Source organism: Thermobia domestica, chromosome 3, assembly GCF_964235325.1.
Source record: "Thermobia domestica chromosome 3, izTheDome1.hap1.1, whole genome shotgun sequence".
NCBI lineage: Eukaryota > Metazoa > Arthropoda > Insecta > Zygentoma > Lepismatidae > Thermobia > Thermobia domestica.
In genome coordinates, this window is record NC_137456.1 from 314,100,887 (window position 1) to 314,119,431 (window position 18,545).

Consider the following 18,545-nt stretch of genomic DNA (forward strand, 5'->3'; position numbering starts at 1 on the left):
TTTTTGGTTACCTTGTATTTGATAACATTTTATTTATTTTTCTTTTCTGAATATTCTGCCTAAAGACAGATTCTGGACCACATAACTAACTAGCTAGGATGGCTGTATTACACGTATGCCACCTCTAATGAAATGAAATTTTAAAAAAAATCAATAATAAATACAACCAACGCATGTTACATCTAAATTAACTGAGAGTTACACTTCTTTTCCTACTTCAGATCCAATTCTACTTACCATAAGTTTGATGTATGACAAAGAAATTCCGTAAAATAAACCATCTTTCCTCATAGCTACTTACAGAACGCAAAGAACAATTATTTATATTTTTAACACTTACCTCCATGTTCCATGATGACAGATATTTGTGAATAATCGTCTGTAATATTTGGAAGACAATCGTTCTTTTTCTTCTACTGACTTTTACATGTCTATTTTTTTCTTGCATATTTTATTCACTGAACATTCTTAGAAGTATGCATCGTCTATTAGACTTACGTGAAAACTTATCAATTTGTAAGGAGGTTAACGTACATAATCTATAAAATAAACGTACAAGCTCAACGGTCCCAACTAGACAGCCATTACAACTACACACAAAACTGACAAATAAGAAGAAACTCAACTTCTGAACTGGCAACCAAGTTAATTAACAAGCGCAGGAAATGGCGGAGGAAAATGTATAGCATGAGATCGTTCTTGATAATTTTGAGTGTAGTGACAGTCTCCTGTCCTACTACAACAACTAGGCTAAATCTTGTCTTTGTGCGCAACACTAACATATACGATATGACAGATAGAATTAACATACTAAAACAACTGTTACCTGACTATGTTGGTCTTCGGATTGCGATACAGAAACCACCATTTCTTGTAACTGTGACAAACGTGCCTTCATTCTATTGAGCTCTTCGATCTTTTCTGTAACATCTCTATATTCCACGTCGCCATCAAGCTCACTACTCTCTTCATTTCGCTGTTTCTCATCACGAAGCTGGATTTCTACAATAAAATGAATGAACAATGTAAGACAAGAAAAAATTTAGCAACACATAACGAAGCAGATACATCAATAGTTGTCATTGCAGAGTCTTACAAGATGTACGTTTCACCTGACAATAACAATCCCTGACTGGAGATTGAGTTGCATTAACTACTTCCATTTAAAGGTTTGCAAAGCTCAACTTTCAACGGCACTATGAAAATTATGTGATATCTTTATCGTAACTAGTTAGTTTCATGGACAACTAAAAAATCGTCAAAATCTCAAATCTAAAATTTATAGAAACAAACGACGGTTTTGTATATAAAATGTTTAAGATGTGTATGAGCGGAGTTTTTATTTAATTGAAGAAGTGTTTCAGGTCTGCTTTCACCATTTTTGAATAATGCAATAACAAAAAATAGTTTAATTTTCCTTGGAGTCAAAATTGCTTAAATTTATGCATATTATAAACTAAGGAAATAGTGGATACTTTGAACTCCAAACTGTAGGTGCAGAGTCAATCAATTCACAAAGAATATATAAGTTAAATCTGGCTGGAGATCGAATCCGAGTCTCTGGTCAATGAGGTAATCCCTAGTCCGTTTCAGACATATTTTTCACTCTTCAAGTTGGCGTTCAGCCATTTAAACCACAGGGACAGTATCACAACTTACAAGTGTAGTGTTTCTTGTAGTTGTTTGTTGGAATTTAACATCCCTTTTTAGTACCGAGACCCTATGAGATATGAACCTAGAGTTTCAGATGGAATCCGAATCTGAATGCGTTCAATACTCTCCCATCGGGAATCGACCCCGGGACTCAGTACACAAAAGGCGAGTGCGTGTGTTAGCAACTAGATCTGCAGGGATGGCAGTTGTAGTGTTTTAAACATCGAAGTTGGAGTACAAGTGATAACGAATGTAACAAACACCTATCTTTTACTCCTCATATGTATTCGGCATAAGATTTGTTGTGGGTAATGATTGTTAGACCACTGCAAATCATTCTAACCAGTGATTAATCGGTATGATGACATTAATGTTCTGTAAATTAGGCGTATCCGGATTATCCATTCGATTTTTTCCTAAATATCCATTCTAACTGCTAAGAGGACATTAACCTTCTGTAAAGCAAGTGTATCCTGATTACCCATTCTAACTCGTAAGAGAGCATTAATCTTCCATAATTCAGGTGTATCCTGATTACTTATTCTAACTGGTAGAGTGGCATTAATCCTTCGTAAATCAGGCATATCCTGATTATCCATGTTCTTCTAAAATGGGTGGCACTGAGGTCATAATCGTAATGTACCTACCGTAGTAAAGCCTGGGGATCAACCCAGAAGAGGTGCCCTGAGTTTTAATTATTACCTCAATCTCTCTGAAGTTATATATCTAATTCATCTGTCACTGGTTTCTTTAAGTTAAACTTTCTGGCATTAGAGCAACGAAAAGCCAAGGCCAGCCGAATGATGCACATTCTACTGGGTGATGCAGCATCAGTACAACTAGTTCTGCTCTTAATTTAAGTTGAACTTCATATTTATCTCAAAATACTGGATCAATATCAGAAAGTTTATGTGGTCTCACTGGGAACAATGATCGGCAGTGCGTGCAAAAACTATTCGAATAATCTTCGTAATAACGTGCAAAATTAATGCAATATTATTCCAGTTTTTACTATTTTGCACCCTAATCTGCATTCAAAAAACACGCATGTAATATTAACATAATTATTTGAGAGACCCAAGTAAGAAATTTGTATCAAGTGTATAATTTTGCATAAAGTATACATACAGAGTTATCAGATTTCAATAAGAATGCAACACTTTTATACCTGACTGTACATATTTTGTAAGTGTACTCTATTCTCGTAATTTTTACTAGATCTTACAAATAGAACTGAAATTTTCTCAAGTTTTAGGCTAATATCAGGCTCATTCAATAAATAAACCGAACTATGTTTTCGCCAAACATTTATTGCACGCAACAAAATAATCACATTACTAATTTTTAACATATTTCACTTATTCTTAGTTCAACGCACCTATCTCAGTGCTTGACAGTGCCACTGATTCTAAAGGGGAAAAATATTTTGGACGACTGTGTAACCACTCACGCACCTCTGACTGGACTCTCTCGTCATTCTGGATCTTCGATCTACTCAGTGCATTTTAAAATTATTCCAAGTTTAATCTCGAGCAACAATACGATGAAGAAATGCCATATCGACAGCTTTATATCAACTTACAACAACACGTGTCTCTTTCATTTGTGGTATCGAACGTTTCAGAATCAATCCCGCCACATTTTTCTTAACCTCAGTAAGTCACAAACAATATCAACACTGATTATACCCTGTTTGACTTTCTTAGTCCACTCGTAAATTTGTGTTCGACTCATACAGTTATTGCCCTATTGAACTGCCATGCGGTGATGAATTTCTCTTTCTCTCTCACGCCTTCACTCATCAGAAACATATTTAGCACTTCACTGATAAATCTTAGAGCATTCCTATAAGAGTACCCCATCTTGTGTAACTGTTTTCTAGGATCTCGAGCATGACGAATGCATGCCAGCCCCAGGGCCACGAAATTTAAAACTCATAGTCATATTTTGCATAACCTCAGTGCATAATAAACAATATACTTTTTCTCCAACTTTTCCGGTTCAATTGAATGAGCCTTATAGAATATATTAGTTATACGTATTTTCATGTTTATCTTATCATTATTATGACATATGTTAAAAGAATGCACCTGCAACGTTGTTTCCACCTCCATTTAGAGCATTCAGTTGCTGTAGAAGTTGATCCATGTGCTGCTTCTTTTGTTGTAACTCTTGTAGCTTATCTTGGAGAGTAAGCTGTTCAGCCAACTCACCATCAGGATCTCCTAACAGTTGGACTAACTGTAATGAATAATAATAATAATAATAATAATAATAATAATAATAATAATAATAATAATAATAATAAACTTTATTTTTTTACGTGCTGAGAACAGCTAAAATACAGCACTTTGTCTTATTCTACATTATTTTAGCAATGAATATAAAGTACTAGTGATAAAATTATGATTACATCTATAACATAAATTATTAATAATAAAAATACTAACAGTGTAGTGTACGTCAATTATTAAAACAAAGAAGTGTCAAAAATTAAAAGTAAAAAAAAAAAAAAATAAAAACTACTAAGTTATATTTAAAATTCTGAAGTAAAGTCATATTTTAAGATATGCATTCATTATAGCTTTCTAAAATCCTACAGATTAAAATATGTTTTCTATTATGCGGTTGCAATAAAATTTTTGCCCTTGTACCATATGTTGGAACTTTAAAATCAACATTTTTAAAAATACAGTCTGAGGTATATTGGTTGTCAAGTAACTTTTCTACAAATACAGATTCAATCAATTTTCTCCTGTCAGCCAGTCGTTCCAAATTAAAATACGTTATCCAATATTCATACGTGCTAGAATAATAGTCAAGTCCTAACTTAAAACAAAGTATTCTAATAAAACACTTTTGCACCACCTCGAGTTTGTTTACGAGAGTTTTTGTTAGGCTGTTCCAAGTCACTGATGCATATTCTAGTTTCGACCTTACCAGTAATTTATATAAGAGTACATATGTATTTGATTGACAGAAAGCAGGCCATTGATTAAACAGGTAACCGATTATTTTTCTTGCTTCATTACATACATTTTGTATATGATTACCAAAGCGTAGTGACCTGTCAAATGTTACACCTAAATCCTTTATTGTGTCAACTTTCTGTATTACAGTACCTTGTATTTCGTAATGAATTACATAGTATTGTGATTTGTTACTAACTTGTCCTAACTTGTAGGTCATGCACTTAGTTTTCAGACAATTGATACCCATACCGTTATCCTTGCACCACATAATGATTCTATTTAAGTCATCTTGTAGCCTATCGTTGTCCTCAATATTATTTACTACACTAAAAAGCTTAATGTCATCAGCATAAAGTAAAACATTTGAATGATTTAAGACTGTTGGTAAATCATTAATAAAAATAGAGAAAAGTAATGGGCCCAGAGGAGAACCTTGAGGAACACCGTTACTAATACTGGCTGAATCTGACATGACATTTCCAATTTTAATTTGGTATGTTCTACCAGTCAAATAGCTTTCAAAAAATTTTAGGTACAAGGGTGTTACACCTGTATTTGACAGTTTTTTAAATAGTAATCTATGATCAACTGAATCGAAAGCTTTCCTCATGTCAATGTATATGACTTCAGTTTGTGATCTACTTTTCATAATAATAATAATAATAATAATAATAATAATAATAATAATAATAATAATAATAATAATAATAATAATAATATGAATAGGAAATCTCATTCTGTCACAAGGTAAACATACACTTTCCACCATTCTGGTAGCTGTAATTGTTGCAGGCTCACTTACTGTAGTGAGCAGAACAGACATATTAATACATAGGTATTTACTAGGGCAGAAAGTGCACAGAATTGGGGATACTGGATTTGGTAATAATGAGTCGCAGTTTATACGTTGATGTTTCGGGTTTCAACTACGTATTAAATGGCAGATTAGTATAAACATATTCTGAGTATTTCATTATTATGAATTAGTGGAGTTTAATGGGCATGGCGTTTAATGGGCATGGCGATTCGGAGCTACTACCTGGCGTATCATGTCGATGGAAGCAGTACTGTCTCTGACCTTGTAGGTATGTGAGTGCTGGTAGTGAATGTTATCAAATGGTGCCGAAAATCAACCGGTATTGGGAGGCTTACATAATGGCCCTTTTCCATGTTAACTTTTCGCACGTATGCATTGTGAAACAGTGTTGGAGAATGGGTTAACACTCGGGATGACTACTGCGAAAGTTATTGTGGTCCGTTATACACAACGGGCCCTCTTGCGAAACATTCATCCACGAAAACCACCAGAAAAGGGCTGCAAGCGAAGTGACACCCGTAGTGCTAAGGGGGTCCTCCAACGTAACGTAATATGGGCAACAGATTCCACCTCGCACTGTCAACTATGAACAAAACAATTTGCAAGCGCCTCAGGTTGAAGTGTGGCGGAAGACCCTTGTATGTCACCTGCTACCGCGTCACATTACCGAACGTAAGACGAACTGCAGGAAACTACATGAGAAGTACCTGGCGGGTTCCATATGGATGAAAGTTGTCAGAATAGATGGAAGTGGAAGAAACAACAAACACAACAGCATTACAACAGCCGCACGAACACTTCCCTCCGTCTCAGCGCTTTGGGATTTCCCTCGTATATCTCTTTATTTTTAAAATTGATTTTTCCTATGTGCCCTCGATTTTGTATTATCTGTCAATATACTTTTTATTTTTTATTTTTACTAATCTTCAAAATTAACTTTTATTTACATTTTCCAATACTTTTTAAAATATAAATTTTTTTTTCTTTTTTCTTTTTTGTTATTCCTTCTGCCTCTTATACTCTGAATCCAAGATGATTTTTTAAAGTTCTATTTCGTGCCCAAAAATATGAGGTCGCGTTGCTATCACAACATATAATGTGGAATTTATTGTTTTGGAAGAGAACCAAGAGCTTCCATTAAGCTCTAACTTTACCCTCTTTCTCACCCACCCTTTTAACCTTGAACGTTCGCAGATTCAGTAAATTTCCAGTGAGAAAAACTAAAGGAGGTCTGTACAAGATCTGATTTCTAAGGTAGCTTTATAGAAAGTTATAGCAGCTATAGTGTATACTTTCTTTTTTTAAAAATCCCTTCTTTAAAACAATGGAGGTCGTCTTGGTTCCAGAAATATTCGGTAATTTTATTTTCTTCCACTAAACTCTGTCCGCTTTTAACAAAGGAACTTACATGTGCCTGAACTCCGATACAATGATCAGCTCATAGCTACTGACATAAACTATACATCAAAAAATAATGAAGATTAATATTATATATATATATATATATATATATATATATATATATATACACGAGGGGTCCACAAATAAGTTTCCCGGCAAGACCAAATAAGGGTGTGATATTAAAGATCAGACATACTTTTGTTTTTCCACGTAAGTGCCACGTACATTAAGATATTTGTCATACCGGATTATAAGCTTCATAAATCCTTCCAGGAAAAAATCAGGGATCTGCATACGGAAGAAGCGTCGAACAGCTTCTGTGACTTCAACATTGCTTCCAAAGCGCCTGCCGCCGAGAGTCTTCTTCAAAGCCGGAACCGGAAACAGAGTGAAGTCACTGGGTTCTTCCAGGTTTCGGTGTCTCCAGCACTTGCTGCATCTCTTTACTGAATTGGCGACATCATCTCCACACCATGTGTTTCGACATTACATCAGGCCCATAGACTTCCACGAGGCGGTTATGGATTTCATCTCCCGATACGCCAGGTGCCACTCATAGTGGACAACCGCTCGCATTTCCTCTTTTGAGCATGACGTCAAAACGTGCCTTCTCTCCATAGCTATCAGGCTCAGACTGAGACTGAGAGACTGTCTCCATTTTGCGCAGGTGCTGCGCTGGCGCCATTTGCAGGATTACGGCGAATGATACTCTGGATGTTTTGTGCGTGGAACCCCTGTATTGTATCCCCCACTGCTGTTCGCTTCCCTAGGGAAAACGAGAGGGGAAACTTATTCTCGGACTTCACCCTGGTGTATATATATATATATATATATATATATATATATATGGAAAACAGTAATAAGATGTGGCAGGTAGGTTCGCGAACAGGGTGATAATAGAAGGGTCAATTATTTTTCTGCTAAAAGATGTAGAAAAATATCAGGAATTTTGTTTCTTTAAGGAATGATGAGCGCATGTGAGATCGACTGTACTGTTTGTTATCTTGGATAATGTGTTATATTGCTTGTGTATTGGAAAATATGTTGGTGATGGTAACACTAGATGGATGTATGCTTACCTTGTTCCTATTTTCATACATCTCTTGCAAGGTTTGAAGTCTGTTTTGAAAAGAATCCAGGTTCTCTGGTACATCTTCAGCAGGAACTCGACTTACAGCACCGGAGGCTACCTGAAGTAAAAGTAAAGAAGAAACCTACATCTAAGTAAAAAAGGAAATCTCACTCAGAATGTTATTGTCTACTCTAAACGGAGAGCTAATATCCTTAAGGGGGCAGACTACTAAAAATGATACAAAAGCAACCATTTTTCTTTTCCCCATTTTTCATAAGTGAAAGGAGATAATGAAATGTAATTTACCACAATAATCGATACTGTTATTCTACACCCGAAAATATAAATCGAAAGAAAAAAAATGAAATCTTTTGAGTTTTACGTCCCACGGTTATGCCGGTTAGGCTAAAGGAGACGGTGATGATGAATAATGAATGAAATGGTGGAATGAAGAAAGTGGGAGGAAACGGGAGAACCCCGAGAAAACCCACGCACACGGTGTTTGTCCACCACAAAGTTCACTTGGAGGGGGCATATAAATCGAAAGAATTCTCAGTGTTGCCACCCATAGAAATTAGAGTGTGGCCAGAATACGAATCACCCAAAAATCTAGGTTAAGGCAGCGACTAGAAAAATGAACTCAACAGTAATCGATGATTTATGATGTCTTGGAATCCTGTGAGCTACTTTTTTAATTAATATTTGTATTGATTTTGTAATAAACAGAAAGTTATTAAAATTACACCTTCTTTTACAACAAAATAAAATGATCTATTATTGTGGTAAACTACATTCATTATCTCTTTTCACTTACGAAAAAAGGGCGAAAGAAAAATTGTTATCTTTAGTATCATTTTTAGTAGTCTGCCCCCTTAATAAGTATGTAAATTACGATAAAGTTTTAGCAACATAACAAAAAACTTTATATATGATCTAAGTTATTATTACCGTATTATTATTTCTTTCGAGGAATGCATATACCTTTAAAACAATGCAATTCGAAGTATATGATCATAAATTAAGGGAATATGGATTAGCGACAGGTAGGTTATATGATCTGTTTGACACTTCTTTCAATGAGCAACACCGAGAAATAAATAAAGTTGAAAAAAAGGAAGCATACCAAAATCAAAATATATTATTTCTAGAATATCCGGTAGCTCTCTTCGCTGGTCTAGTAGCTTGCGCATGACCCTTGCGCGGTGAACGTGGTAACGAGTTCGATTCTCAGTATCAGGTGGCTGCGGTCATGTTAATAATCCTATACATAAACCATCAAAAACAATTTTCAACAATAACAAATAATTTTTCTTTTCTTTTTTTTTTAAAAAAAAATGCGACGTGGGGTAATGTTATTTAGTAAACTGCAGATTTATACATTCAACTGAAACGATCAATAAAATACGAACCGAAATCTATAAAGATTAAAACTTCTCACGAGAAAAGCAAATCATTACATCTCCTGAACTATTAGACCAACGATAACATAAATGTGCACTACTTTAGACCTAAGGTTCCCAACGTTTTTTCATTGACGACACACTTTATTGAACAATCACAACGTCGTTAAAAAGTTTCTATGAAGTAGTGACCCTATGTACTACTGAGCAGTATTGATGCTGATGGAGGCGTTGACTGGCATAATCTCTTTCAAAAATAATTTTAACTTATCACTAAATACTTCTTGATTTTTAAATTCTAAAATTTCGCGACACACCCTATGGCACTGCATAACACATCGATGTGTCGCGATATACCTGTTGCCAACCACTGCTTTAGATGATCTATATATTAAAATGCTAGGTTTACATGTTTGTCCACACTCCTTTCGACAATGAGATCTCGAAAACCACAAGTGCTAGAAACATGCCGTTTTCACTGGTTGATTCCAAATTTTGTGTAGATTGTCCAGTTCTCACTCAAATTTTCAAAAACCGTATCGTTATTGTTCTATTCAACATTTTAGGGACCGTTTTGACACCATAAGATTAACATTGTTGCAGGCCGAAACTACGGTGTTAGGCAATCAGTAGAGAAGTTACGTATGGCGGGTTGACGGACATTGCAGGTACTTTGCTTAAATATGAATAGCAAAGCTTACTGTATGCTGGCAACTTCAAAGGCCTCAAGAGACGCAATGAGGTGTACTCGGACGGATATGGATTTATTAGGAAAAAAATCCACTTGATATCGTGTTACTTCTACAAATTTGCTAAAACTAACTCCAACATCTATACATAGCAATTCACTTCCTTTGTGAGTTTCTTATCCTTTACTTGTATGAGTAAGGAGACACGCACAGAGGGGAGGAGATTCATGGTCATAACAGAAAGATGCGCTGAGTAGACAGCGGAGGTTCAGCTAGTTAGATTCTAAAATAATACAAATTTCCGTTAGTGTTGAACTAATGGCTCAGCAGATGCATACAGTATATTCCTGTCTTCTGAGAAATCAAACTCTGTACTTCGGTCCGTATCTATGGACTGCTTCATTTATAGTGCTTTTATTCAGTTTAATTAGACAATTAACTAGTTTGAATATCACAAAACAAATGTGTATTACCATTCCTCTCCAAGATATAAAACTTCTTTTCTTTAAGTAAAGACGTGGTTTTTCTTCAAAGGTTAAAATAAATTTTAAAAAGCTATACAAAGAACCGCATATTATGAAATTAACAATTGGTACACAGACAAAAGTTTTTGTACCAGTGACTGGTGTTAACCGAAGAAAGCGCGTCATTTAATTTCCATTATTAGCATCAGCATTGTTATCAGTAAACATGTTTTAAATACTTTTTCTTGTGGACAAACTCACAGACTGATTCCATTTTATCATTAGAATGATCCTTCAAAAAATGTTTACAGACCTAATATTCATTTTTTACTCATGTTCTCTTCGTAATGTTTCCTACTGTATTCACAATATAAACATTTCGGTGTAAGCGCATGGCCTACTGAATTCCGCTACTTTGTGTTGGCTTAGGAAAATATTTTTTGTATTTCCTGAAGCGTTTCTTTCGCGTTGTTCTTAACCTTTTACAAAACATTTATATTACTATTATTTAAAATCATGTTTTAATTTATTGATTATTGCTGGTTAGTTAGGAATACTAAATCAATATAGATTGTGTTTTGTTTCATATTGTCACTTTTCTTCTTATTACAGACGCAATTTTTATATTATCCAACTACAATCCTAGGATATCCTTTGTATATCGATTTACTTTTGTCTATTTTGAACAAATACGACATTTTCTCGTCTCAGTTTGTTTCAGCCAAATATAATGTAACCGTCGTGTGTCGTTGGTAGATTTGTTGCAAATCTTAGCAGCAAATTAATTTTGATTTCTGTAATACCGTCTTTTCATCATACGACATTCAAGTGTAATTTGATGAGTACAGCCCGGATTTATAAGCAAAATGCATATTTACAGTAACACACAGAAACGTATGCAAAATGTCTTCTTCCTTCCGACGGACTTGCAAGGATTCGTTTGAGAAGCATGTGTTGGTGCGTATTTTGAGTGAATTTCGATGTGCATGCATATTTCATAAACTTTGCAGGATACTGCATATTTCCGAATTTCATTGATGCATACTAGCATATTTGAGAGTATATCACAAGAAAGTAGGTTATATTTAAAGTGAACTGACTCACTTCGTAAACGCAGATGTAGAAAAAAATGGTATAGAATAATAGAAGATAGTGTATTCTATTCTAAATTAGTCCACCTGACTTGGCTTGCACACGGTTTTGATTGCGTAGCAGAAACAATCAGATGCTAATATCTAGCAGTAGACGAGCTTATATCAAATGTAAAGAAAGTATTTGTGAAAGATCCATCGCGCGTACGTATCTTTCGCGAAGTTGGGAAAATTTTTCCAGTACCTTCTCAACCAGTAGAGCTCGTGGCTAGAAGCTATGTCGTATTATACAGATAACTTAAATCAAGTAAAGACAGTTGTAGATTCACTAGGTCCCGATGATGCAGCCGCTAGTTATGTGTCTCAAAAATGTTTCTCTACAAGTGACATTGAGGACAAAATTAAGTACATACACAACCACCTCTCGAGAATACCTGAAATTATCAGACAGTTGGAATTCTGTAAGAATGCTTGCAGCATTCACTCTCCTTGTTGGGTGAATTATTGCGGACTTTGTCCAGTGAAACAACTCACTGTCTTGTGAAAATAGCGTCAGATAAACCTTGCAAAGTGTTAGGCAAAAATACCGGGTTCAAAACAGACTTGATTTGCAAATTTACTTGATGGTGAAAACATGGAATTGAAAGAGAACGTAACACAAGAAGACATTTGGTGTTTTTCACATGCAACAGTGACTTCTGCTGATGTAGGAAGAAACTTTTCGACCTACAAAACGTTTCTTACTGATAAAACGCAGATGGTTTACAGAAGAAAACCTAAGGAAGAGGTTAATAGTTCATTGCAACAGAAATCATTAAGATAAGATATTTTTGTAAGAAACTGACATTTTGTTATCTTAGTGTATATTAATGCACATGTTAATTTTAACATTCATATTTTAGTGCATATATATATATATATATATATATATATACATTTTCGTGCATATTTTAGGGTTGGTTTGTGCATGGAAATCCGGGCGCTATTGCTGAGAAATAAGATCCAAGGAACAATTTTCCAGCATTTTGTGACTCAAAATTAACAAGAACTGTATACGTCTAAATAGGAATTGTCCATTTTCTATATAGATCATATATTAAGAATATCTATTATGTCTTTACACAATGGCTCCCTCTTTCTCTTTTGTTAAGTCTTGTTTTAGCAATAAGGTTTACACGTGATTGTGTTTCGTGAAGTATGAAAAGCAACACAGATCGCTATAGGGCCTATGCTAAATTAATATTGTATTTAATAGGGTAAAACTACACTCTATCGAAGAAAGCAGACGAAAGTTTTTTTTCCATCAAAGTTTAGCCCCTCTCTTCAGGACCGAAGCTATGTGGAATCGGAACAAAGTTTATGGTGAAACCCGAACTACGGCAATCTGTTCAATTATAAGGCTCTCCTGCAGGGAATTAGCCCGAGCAGAGGTGCACCCACAGGGAAGGGGACAATGGGTCCACCCTTCCCCCCCCCAAAAAAAAAACTAATTCAACATACATTTTTACACTTTCGTAATAAAAGTATACTTATTTAACAGGGAAATGGCTTATGTAGCATCAACATTTCATTTTACACTTCATTTGTACTCTTACTCTTATAAAACAATCTAGTTCTATAGTTTTTTTTTTTTTTCTGAAAATATATAATCATCATGATCATCATATGTATTCTGCCATTATTGGCAGGTCATTTGCTGCAACTGAGAAGCTTCCATGCTCCACTCCATGGTTTTCCGCTAACCTCTTCGTCTCCACGTACGATTTCTGGTTTTATATCGTCTATTAATTGTAGTCTCCTTCGCCCTCTCCCTCTCTTTCATGCCACCATACCATCTAGCACGCTCCTCATGGCACAGTTCCTTTTTACCCAATGTCTCAACCAGTTTTTCTTTATCTTCTTTAGTAATATCTAAAATTGTTCTTTTCTCTGCCACCATTCCTAACACCCTCTAATTCGTTTTCCGCTCGACCCAGCAAATTCTTTTCATTCTCCTCCATACCTACATTTCGAAAGCTTCCAGTTGTTTTCCATCTTTCTTGCGTAATGTCCATGAGTATTTTTCTCAATTCTTTATTCAAGATCCCACAAAATAGTATTTTCTTTCTCCTAAAGGCTTCTTTCGTCATTCCTATTGTTTTTATTTTATTTATTTCACGTTCACACTTCATATCATCACTAATAATACTATCCAGGTATCGAAAACTAGTTATCTGTTCTATTTTCTCCCCTATATTCTACAATTATTTATCGAGTACAGAACAATACCCATTCAATACTACATGGTATTGAACCCAAATCCAACAAAAATTTCTGGGTGCGCGCCTGAGGCCGGGACTACGTGATTCAAAGCATACGCCTTACTACCTCAGCGGCGAAGGCACCAACTGTTATGCTAAAAGCATAGCATCTAGAGATTCACTTCATCTTGCATTAATATTAAGTCAGTGATGTCTTGAGAACATTGGTCCCCTTGTAGATACCCACCTACAAGATATACTGAATATACCTCCAATATGTAATGTACCCGTCAATAGCTCAAAAGGTAGGAAAACACATGAAACAGCTTTGTGCTTACGCAGTGGAGCATAAAATCCATTCTATGGTATGTCTATGATCTTTTGTACGCCGGAATACTAAGGATCTATTATGTCCTTGAAGAACGGGAGAGAGTGATCCTTCCGTAGGATTAGGAATTAGATTTCTGGGTTTTCAGCATCTATGGCCATGTTAGCCCGTCACGTATGAGGGATGACGTCTCTTGGCGATCACACTATCCGAGGAAATGGAAGGAAGAAAGGATTGGGAGGGAATGAAGCGGCCTGGGACCTAAATGTTAGGTACCATCTCGGCATTTACCTGGTGTGAATGAGGAAAACCCAGAAAAACCTATTAGGATGGCTGGCCTGAACAAGCTTTTACATTTTTCGACTGAGTGCCCCACCGAGAATCGAACCCAGCACCGCTTGCACCAAAGGGGAGAGCGTTAGGGACTACGTTACGAGGGGCCGGAAAACCTTAGTATTAGGGAAACTACTATGTTGCATGTACGTAAGTTACTGGTAAATTCCTTGCGTTCAATTTCATACGCCATTATTATTTACTCACTATTCTATATTTTGTTGACACTCTTCCTATATTATCTTATTTCATGTAACGAAAATCGGTAAACAGAGTAATGTCTTTCAGAATAAAAGAAATACGAAATAATAATATATAAGTATCATAGTGCAGTTTGCAGCAACCAGCTTAGTTTATCGTTTAGTATTTTGATGATCCAAGCGCAAATCAAACACAAATTACTTATGTTATGTTCGTTCTACTTTGCGAATTCTTCAAGCGAAGCTAACTTTAGAGTAGACACGATCAGTTCGAAATCTTAAGCAAACGATTAACTAAACTATGAATAATAAAATAGAAATAATTAGAAGCTTATTATTATTTATAGTTTATCATCAAATTGCTAATATGTAGAAATTATTTTTAAAATTTAGAAAAATATACCTGTGCTGCTCGAGCTTCGTTTAGTTGGTGTTGTGCCTTAAGCAAAGCAACTTGTTGCTCTTGCAGTGCCTGTAACTGGAAGGAAAATTATCCAACGCTTTAATTTGCTAAAAATTAATGTAATCATTATATATTCACGTTAAAAATATAATTAAGTTATTGCCAAACAGGAAATCTTTTAGTAACATTTTATAACAGATAAAGTGTTTCAGAGTTATTAAAATACGTGTACATTACACATATTTACATAACAGTAATGAACGTTTCATTGACATGTATACCCTAAGGGAGGAAGTGGGTTATTTTCCATACATCTATTTTCCCCGTGCGAGGAAACGGATATTTCAACTACTATTAGTAAAAACGACGAAGCCATCTCACTCAATAAATGTGAATTGTTGCTATTTTTTACATGAGAAAGCGTGTTATAACATGCCTGTTCGATGTAGCGTCTACTCTTATCAGTTTATGCCTCATCCCACTCAGTTGTACATTTTGTATAAATGACAAGTAACACTGAGGAGATGTACAATGAGTGGAATTTTCACCTTCAACAAATAAATAGGAAGCATCCCTTCGTGGCCAACTGGCTAATGCTACAACGGTATATTGTTATTATAATGATATTGTCAATCTGTACCTATTTTGTCGATACATACTCAGAGGCGCAATAACCAAACATATACAGTTAAAAGAGAAAACAAGTAATTAATCGGTTGTCATGGGAAACATTATTATGGACATGATACATATAAAGGTATGGTTGTTGATGTATAGTAAATGTATAAATGGAAGAATAAATCGACATTAGTCGGTACGTATAATATTATAACTTAGTGAGATAGATTTGATATATCTACGAATTAGGGCTAGAACGAAAAATAAAAATAACTCAAGTATTTTTCGTTTTAATGCATATGCTTTCTGTACACGTAATCCACGATTCGATTTCCAATGGAGGCATTTGTTACAGATACAAATCCGAATAGTGATTCGGATCTTACTGTAAGGAGTACATTTTGCCTGAAATTGTCATATTGCTCGAGAGAGACGTTAAACCACAGTAATGAATCAATCCAACAAAAAAGTGAGTTTCGTTTCATGCTGTTAAACTATAGTAGATTTTCAAACTATAGGAGTCCAACATTTTAACCGGAACTGATAAGTTTATCAGTTCCGGTTTCACCAGTCAGATAAGGAGGCTTCCTGAGATCCTGAATCTACATCAGAACACAATTTGTCGCTATTTCTTATAGTTTTGCTCTACGAAAATTCAATATTAAACACGAAGACCTTCCACTTTGAATACAGGGAAGCCGAGATTGAACTTACTATTGCGGTACTAAATTCATATCAAAGAAATCGTTCTTCTATCACTTTTTTCAATGGGCATCAATAATGAAACGGGGAATGTTAGTAAATTTCTATTATTTCGATTTTCAATAGAGGCATTAGAAGCTAAAAAAAAAAAAAAAAAAAAAAAAGTTATTCTTGCAACAGTAAATTCATATTAATATAAACCGTTTCACAGTATCCTCGAAACTGTTCTTATTCTACAAAATCAATACTGAAAGTAGAAGTTATAAATATCTACCTTTCGGAAGATAGAAGGTTACGACGGAAGATACACCAGTCCTTAAAATGTTGAATCCATATAAAAAATAAATCTCGACATCTCCTACCGTTCTTCCTTTATAGAGATGAATATTCAAACCAGAAATGAAGATTTCTGTCACTTTCGGATAGAATAAATGTATCAGAGACAAGACTAAACATATTGCTGGGCCACTGCCAAGAAAGGATTCTAGCTATATATTACCCCTTTTGTTCTATGTTGGTCAAGGTGGGCGCGGTCGGTCAGTGGTAGAGCGTTTACCTCTGGTGCGTGGGGTTCCTGGTTCAATCTTGGCAAAGTAAGTTTGTGGTGGACAATATCGTGTCCATGGGTTTTCTCGGGGTTCTCCCGTTTCCTATAACTGTTCTCATTCCACGGATTCCTCCATCATCATTCACTTCTCTTAATCATCCATATCTCTTAGCCTGAAGGGCATAATCGCGGGATTTTAAACTGAAAGATTTCTATGATGGCCAAGACTGAAACCGGAAGTTACAGTAAATTTTAACGACTTCCGGTTTCAGCAGACTATTACGGGAAGAGAATGGGTCTATTCCTGAGACGTTGAACCAACATCAAGAAACTGTTTCTCGCTGTTACCAATTTTTGCTCTAACATTTAAACTGGAAATGGTAAATTTATACTACTTCCAAACCGGTGATTGTAGCGGATTTCAACCACTTCCGTTTTTAGTAGACTGACAAGGGCAGGAAAACGATCTATTCCTAGAATAATAATGTGCTGAATTCATATTTAACATTTCTATCTATCTTTCATTGTTTTTGCTCTATTGCGATTAACATTGAAACCGAAAGTGGCAGATTCCTACCTCTTCTGGTTGGATTACAGAGATAAGAATGGAGATGGAACTTACTCTCTATCAATAGATAGACGATTGAACATAACCTATTATACGAGTTCCATTAATTATGTATTAGTAGTCTAATCAGAAACTACAGTTAACAGCAATATCAAAAAAATTGTACAGGGCTACTATCAATACTTAGTTATGTTAAAGCTTCATGATATTGCAGACTAATTCATGATACTGAGAAATTTTAACACAAATTTTAACATTTAAGTAAACTTACCTTTCGTTGTGATTCCTCTACTTTCAGCCTCAATTCATTTCTCGTTGCAGAATCGGAAGATTTTAATACAGCTCCAGCCTGCAAACAAATTGAAAGAATTCGTGAATATGAAGGTATTTCTTTAATGTATACCTCGTATATATATACGAGGTGTGACATAAAAGAACTTGAAGCAATAACTCAGAATACTTACATTATTGATTCCTGTCGGTTGTGTCACCTTTTAAGTACTTCCCTACTTCCCCACTGTTTCAACACACTGCCATTGTTTGTAACATCCTCTTCTGTAAGAGTCTTTAGTACCTTTTTTTGAAACCTCATTAACCAATGTAAATGCGTTCCCTTTAGTTGACATTTGATCTTCGGAAAAAAAAACATGGTGCCAAATCAGGCGAATACGGCGAGTGTTTTAACACTGCAATGTTATTTGTAGACAAAAATTGTTGTACGGATAGTGCCTTAAGAATGGGTGCATTGTCCTGATGCAAGATCTATCCACTTTCTCAAAACTAGGGCCTTTATTTCGAACGTTTTTACGAAGTTCTCCCGACACCTGAAAGTAGTAATCGATTTACAGTTTGCCCATTAGGAACCCAATCAATCATCAATATCCCACGAATGTCAAAGTACGCTAGTACAGGGTTCATACAAAAATATTCAAATCAATTTCCCTGAATTTTCCAGGTATTAATTTTGTAATTTTCAGGTCTAGTGGAAGAAATTAACAATAAGAGAACAAATTTTTAAAGAATAATATATTTAAGAATGGCCACTCT

At 35.2% G+C, this 18,545-nt stretch overlaps 1 protein-coding gene across 1 annotated transcript in view; it reads right to left on the reverse strand.

Annotated features, from left to right (window-relative positions):
* cmb (combover) overlaps positions 1 to 18,545 on the reverse strand; it is a gene marked incomplete in the record, with an annotated part of 274,174 nt that overhangs the window by 150,657 nt on the left and 104,972 nt on the right. Inside the window, 5 exon segments of the mRNA XM_081752595.1 lie at positions 827 to 1,002; positions 3,744 to 3,894; positions 7,923 to 8,033; positions 15,064 to 15,138; positions 17,770 to 17,847. Coding sequence (XP_081608721.1) covers positions 827 to 1,002; positions 3,744 to 3,894; positions 7,923 to 8,033; positions 15,064 to 15,138; positions 17,770 to 17,847 — 591 coding nt within the window.